The 6,252-nt window shown below is 51.2% G+C and overlaps 1 protein-coding gene across 2 annotated transcripts in view; it reads left to right on the top strand.

The window, feature by feature from the left end:
* The first annotated feature begins 237 nt into the window (after positions 1-237).
* The window catches only part of IQGAP3 (IQ motif containing GTPase activating protein 3), a 28,451-nt gene continuing 22,436 nt past the window's right edge, over positions 238-6,252 (top strand). Inside the window, exons 1-9 of one of the 2 annotated variants that reach the window (XM_070950647.1) lie at positions 238-317; positions 1,068-1,224; positions 2,166-2,243; positions 2,329-2,405; positions 3,698-3,765; positions 4,232-4,345; positions 4,429-4,607; positions 4,989-5,076; positions 6,054-6,217. In XM_070950647.1, the coding sequence (XP_070806748.1) occupies positions 253-317; positions 1,068-1,224; positions 2,166-2,243; positions 2,329-2,405; positions 3,698-3,765; positions 4,232-4,345; positions 4,429-4,607; positions 4,989-5,076; positions 6,054-6,217 (990 nt within the window). In that variant the 5' untranslated portion in view covers positions 238-252. Of the gene's footprint in view, positions 318-1,067; positions 1,225-2,165; positions 2,244-2,328; positions 2,406-3,697; positions 3,766-4,231; positions 4,346-4,428; positions 4,608-4,988; positions 5,077-6,053; positions 6,218-6,252 lie in introns of those variants that run through there. The other variant, XM_070950649.1, reaches the window with a different exon arrangement.

The following is a 6,252-nucleotide window of genomic DNA, read 5'->3' as shown; positions in this document are numbered from 1 at the left end:
CAGAAGACCAGCCGGGCTGCCCCTCCAGGGCTGAAAACAAATTCCAGGACGGGGTGGGGGGGCATCTTGGGCCTCTCCACCTGGGTGCTGTGCCTCTGAGATGCCGTCCCTGAAGAGGTCAAGGAGAACCAGCAGGACAATTATTTATTAAGTTTATATTCTGTTGTTCTCACCAATGAGGCGCCTGGGCAACTTCACCTGGGGCTGAAATTCTTTCTGGTTCCCCCAGATGAGCGTCTCACGGCTGATGAGATGGACGAGAGGCGGAGGCAGAATGTGGCCTACCAGTATCTCTGCCACCTGGAGGAGGCCAAGCGGTGAGACAGTTTTGGGGGTGGGAGAGAACCCCTGATCCCCGTTCGCAGGGAGGCCCTTTGTATTTGAAAGACTACCCCCACCCCCACCCCCCAGGCTGAAATCTACTTACAGTACCTTCCTTACCGGTTCGGAAGTGCAAGCGCCAAGGGTAAAAAACACATGACTTCCTGGTTAAAACCAGGAAGTAATGACACCTGGGCGGGTGAGCGGAGCCTTGCGCCGCCATCGCTACCGGTTCTCCGAACCACCTGCCACAATTGCTGTCGGATTGCCCGATCTGGTCCGAACGGAGCATTTCACCCCTGGTATGAACCATGTGTGTGTGTGTGCTTTAATTTGGAAATTAAAATTAAATTAAATTTTAAATTAAAGAGGCTTGAACTTCGTGACCATCGAGGGGCCTCCCAGCATGCCCTTCTGAAAAAACGGGGGGAGGGGGCTCTTCCCGTAAGAGGTGAGCCTTATTTCAGGGAAGGGATGCAGCCGGACAGAGACGAGACTGGAGGGATGTGGCCGTATGTGTGAATGTCCAGAAGGAAACTGGGCAGAGATGCTTCCTCCTCCCCCCCTTGGCTGCAGGTCTTGGAGGGTCAGCCACTCATTTTAAAAGGATGGTGGGTGTTTGGACGGTTCTGTGCTGGCGCCCCTGCGCCAAATCCCAGGTCAGATTAGGTGTCTCCGAAGGGGCTGCTGAGAAAATACCTCGCCTGGGGACAAGGGGCGTAACCCTGCCCCACTTTCCCCCTCAGCTGGATGGAGGCTTGCCTGAAGGAGCTGCTGCCCCCTCCGACCGAGCTGGAGGAGAGTTTGCGCAATGGCGTCACCCTGGCCAAGCTCGGGCATTTCTTTGCTCCTGATGCCTGTCCCCTGGGGAAGATCTACGACCTCGACCAGGCCCGATTCCAGGTGAGGGGCTCAGGGGGCTGGAGCCCTCTTGGTCTGGGACAGCGGCTTCACACCTGGGGGTCAGGCAGGGGCTCCCCTCTGGCCTTGCTGGCTTTGCCCTTGGGGATCCTGGCTTCTGCTGTTCCCCACCCCCTCGGGGGTCCAAGAGCTGCTCTTGAGGCCCGGAATGGAGGGGAGAGGCTTGGAAAGGCCCCCCTGCAAGCCCCGAGGCTGGAGGTCCTGGTGAAGAGCCTTGAGCTGAGGCCTCTGCAGCCATCAGAGCTTGGGTTTTGCTCATAAGAAGCTTGTGAGACCCCCAAAGGGAGACGGGCAGCTTCTGGTCAGGGGTCTGCCATTCCTGGGCAGTCTTGATCACCAAGGCAGCTGCTTCTTTCCACCAGGAGGAATCCCTCCCCTTTCTGCTCATTGGGACAATCCGTGGCTTCTCCCCCAACTTGAAGGCTGGACAGATGATCCTCCCTACCCAGGGCCTTTGGGCAGGACCCCATTGCTGAGCTCCTAGGACAAGATGATCTCATAGGGGCATCACCACCCCCTTTTCCTTGCCGCAATCTCTACCGCCCATTCACTTGGCTTTTCCCACGTCCACCTCACCACCTAGAAGAGGGGTGTCTTGGCAACTTTAAGACCTGTAGACTCCCAAGTCCCAAATTCCCCAGCCACAGCTGGGAATTCTAGGACTTAAAAGTCTTAAAGATCTACATAGAAGAAAGACTGCCCCATCTTCATATTTTGTGGAGGAGGAACTGCAGCTTGGGCCTTTCCAGTGCCCAGCAAAGGGGTGCCGGCCTCTGGTGAGAGGCTTGGCACTGCTGCCAAGTCTTCCTTCCGGTTCCAGAACTGGGGGCTGCGTAGTTCTGGAGCGGTCCCTGCCTCCAACATCTCGTGAGGGGTCTAGGAGAGGTGACCGTGTTCTCTCTGTCTCCTCTTCCTCTCTGAAGGCCTGTGGGCTCCATTTTCGACACACGGACAACATCAACCGCTGGCGGGACGCCATGAGCCGTGTTGGGCTGCCTGTGGTGAGGCCCTCGACCCCTCCCACCTTCGCTGGGTGTCTGGGAGAGGGTCTCCTTCATGCTTTGACACCCTGCTCCCTTCTCCCAGATTTTTCACCCCGAGACCACTGACATTTACGACAAGAAGAACATGCCTCGTGTGGTGTATTGCATCCATGCCTTAAGGTGAGCCTTCAGGGGTGTGGGGGGAGAAAGGATCCCCTCCCCCCCAGTAGATTCCACTTTGGTCTGAGTTCACAAGGAGCGGGTTGAACTTTGCCACTTTAGACTAAGCCGCTTTCGGAGGTCTTGTGGGGTTTTCCAGCTTCCTAACGTTACTTGTAGCTTGGGGTTTTCTTTGTGATGCCCCATCCAAAGATTAGCCAACCATGCTTAGCTTTTTCAAGGGCAACCAAAGTTTAGCAGCTGCCGAGTGTGTTGAGGGCCCTCAAGATAGTACATCAACATAGACTTGTTAAAAGTGATTAGGATATAAACGGATTGGTCCGATGCTTTTCAAGATAGCATCTTTACATTTTTTCAGAACAACTGCAAGGATATTGTATTTTTTCCCTTTATTGTATTTAATGTATTTTTCCCCTTTAAAAGCCTAGTTGTTCTCCAGTAATTTACCTTTTAAATAAGATGCTTGTCAGGTTAGGTGAGAATGTAGTTGGGGCCCTACCCATTTTTTCTCTTAATTTAGGCTTGTCTTTCTTTTCAGTAAATTAGCACAGAGTTTGTCTGTATAAATCCTACTATAGAAGGTGAGATCAGCTTCTGTAGTAGGATTTATACAGACAAACTCTGTATAAAGTAAGTTATACTTACTTTAAGTAAGTAAGTAAGTTATACTTTTAAGATTACAACAGGTTTGGGGGAGGGGTTAGGCCAAGACAGAGTTAAAATTGCGTTAAAAATCAGGGATTGATTAAGGAATAAAGATTCCTACCTGCCTTGGAAAGGAAGCAGCATAAACCACTAAACAAATAAACATCTTTTATTCTCATGTCAACCCTGTTGGTGCAGTGGCCTGCAGGTGGAGCTCATAACTCTAACTCTCACAATCAGGAGGCTGTGGGGTCAATCCTAGGTAGCGGCAGATATTTCTCTCTGGGTGCAATGAGTAATTGTCTGCTGTGAACTCCACATAGGCATCAGGAAGAGCATCCGGCCAGTAAATGCTCTAGCTCCGTTCAGTCGCCCGACCACCCTGATGCAAGGGATTACAGGGTTGTTAAAAGAAAATAAAATTCTCACAGCCCCATGAAGCCTTACATGGCGACTATCTCTCCCTTTCCTCACCAATCCCAGGGTCTCTCCTGGGTTGGCGATCTGCCATCAATGCATACTCAGAGACTTCCCCTCTTGCTGTGTTGAGTCTCTCGCTTTGTGAGTCTGCTCTCTAAATCTTCCCACTCATGTCTGATCCATGTTGAACCAAATGCTCTTGCTTGTTTTTCTGATCCGCTTTCCAGTTTATACCTATTTAGACGAGGGCTGGCTCCCCAGATTCAGGATCTGTATGGAAAAGTTGACTTTACGGGTAAGACGGACAGAAGGAGACTTGGAATTCTTTGGTGCTTTTTGACAGAATCCTAGAGCCTGAAGGCAGTTATAAAAATTCAACCTCTTACTGCCCTGGTTCTCTTCTTTGCATGGCGCTTCATTTATCTGGCATTTTGATTCTGAATTATGCTAACTCTGTTGCTGTCGGACAGGAGTGTCCAACCTGGGCAACTTAGATATGTGGACTTCAGCTCCCAGAATTCGGCTTAAATTGCCTGAGGTTGGACACCCCTGCTGTGGGAGAATTGATGGATCTTGGGGAATGAATGGATGGGTGGAGAAACTCAGTTTCTTGTGGCCCAAGAACCCCCTTTCACCTCCAGGGTTCTGCTCATTAAACATTGATTGACAGGGCTGGAGATTGGGAGGGGGAGAATGGCAGCCCAGGCCCTCTTGCCTGACCTGGCGCATGGACCCCTCCCTTTCCCTCTGCTTTCTTCCAGATGAGGAAATAAACCACATGAAAGGGGAACTAGAGAAATACGGCTTGCAGCTTCCCTCCTTCAGCAAAATCGGTGGCATCCTGGCTAAGGAGCTCTCGATCGACGAGGCAGCCGGTACCATACGCGCTGATCACTGTCTGATTCATGGGATCTGCTGCTCTCTTCTCCCCCATGTTAACCTGGCTTCTTCCCTTCAGTGCACGCTGCCATCCTGGCCATCAACAACGCGATAGAAGTGGGGATTGTGGCAGAGACCGTGGCGGCTTTGTGCAACCCCAGTGCCATGCTGGTGGGCATGCAGGAGAGCTTGGGGGGACCCTACCAGGAAGAGCTCTGCCGGGCCAAAGGAGAGAAGGCAGAGAACGCAAAGAATCGGGTAAGCAGAAGCACAGTAAAGTTTCTTCCATCACCCCTACCTGTTCTCCCTGCTCAGTGGGGCTTGGCTGATTGCAGAAGGGAAGCCAAACATTTGCTGGTGATCCGGATCAGCCCCTCAGCGCTTTGGTGTGGAAAACTCTGCTCAGGTGATTTCAGCTCCCATCCCTGATTATGCGAATAGGGAAATGGATGCCAATGTGTAAATAGAGAATGCAAATTAGCCGGTGCATTTTTTTTTTTCTCCCTGGAGGGTGGGATGAATCCCGCCTCCCTCCGGGCAGTTTCTCATTCTCTAAGTCCGTTTCATTCATTTGGAACTATCCTGGAGGTGGCAAAATGCCGCTGTGGACCATTTGGCTTTCTCTTTGCTTGTTCTCAGCGTCTGCAGAAGATACCGGATGGGGAAGACATTTATGATCGCTGTTTGACCCAAGTTGAAATTCAAGGCAGCATCAATCTGGTGAACAGTGAGTAGTCCAGGATGTGGGCTGAAACCATAAATTACGCTGACTAAGGAATTCTGGGAGTTGAAGTCCATCCATCTTCAACTTGCCCAGGCTGAGAAACACTGGTCCAGAACATGGTTTGGGTTCTTGAAGGCCCTGACCTTGGCTGGCTTCCTTTTCCCATTTGGAGGAACGTTGATTATTACTGGCATTGTCTATGTGTATTTATCCATGTAGTATGACTGTAGTACTATTATTTTTATTTTCATTACTCACTGCTCTTATTGGTATTATTATTTTTGTTATTGTTATAATTCTGTTGCTTTGCATGTACACTGAGGGCAAATTCCTTGGTATCTAATCACACTTGGCCAATAAAGTATTCAATTCAATTCATGTAATCAGTCCTGGCAAAAATTCCTATTTTCTAAACCATCGTTTGTCAATGAAGAGATCTTGTCAAATCAGAGTTAGCCTTCTCTGGAAAAGACCCTGGAGGCCCATTCCCATCTCCCTGTCACCATCTCTGGTGAAGACGATGAGACTGGCGGCTTTCCGACTGCATTCAAGATGCTCTAACCGAATTCTCTCCTGGGACCCCCTTGAGGGGTCCCATCTGACTTCCTGTTGTGGGCGCAGGTGGCAATGCTGATCCCAGGGAGGAAATGGCCAGAGCAGAGCTAGGAGGAAGGCGGGTGGGTTTGGGGGGAAGTTTCTCACGTTCTGGTGGCCTTCAGTAGAGTCGGGCATCAGTCTTGGCTGAAGTGAAGCAGAGCTCAGGGTCTTGGGCAGAAACCACCCTTTCCAACCTCCCTGCCCTGAGAGGGTGGGGTCTGGCCATCGTTCTGGATGGTTCTGAGGGGTCCTTGCTGAGGGTACTGACCCTGAGCTCCTGTTGGATTGGTTGCTTGTAGGCCAAATCTGCCCCATGTCCTGTTTGGGAAAGAGGCCTTCTCTCCCCGCCTTCGGTCCAAGATCTTTCCTTTCCATTCCATCAGTCAGGAGTGCCCTTGAGATGGTGGATGATGCTCTGGAGGCCCAGGACCCCCAGATCTTGTACCACATTTTGCAAGATCCTATCCTAGCCCTGAAGAGCCTGCGACGAGACAACGCCAGCTGGTACCTGGATCAACTCTCTGCTGACCGGGAAGAGAAGGCGCTGGTACGCCAAAGAGCAGCAGGAAGGAAAGAAGGGTG

This window comes from Pituophis catenifer, unplaced genomic scaffold, assembly GCF_029215685.1.
Source record: "Pituophis catenifer annectens isolate HBS135680 unplaced genomic scaffold, rPitCat1.0.hap2 SCAF_10, whole genome shotgun sequence".
Lineage (NCBI taxonomy): Eukaryota > Metazoa > Chordata > Lepidosauria > Squamata > Colubridae > Pituophis > Pituophis catenifer.
Note: the sequence above shows the minus strand (reverse complement) of the source record. Positions and strands in the feature narration are given on the sequence as shown.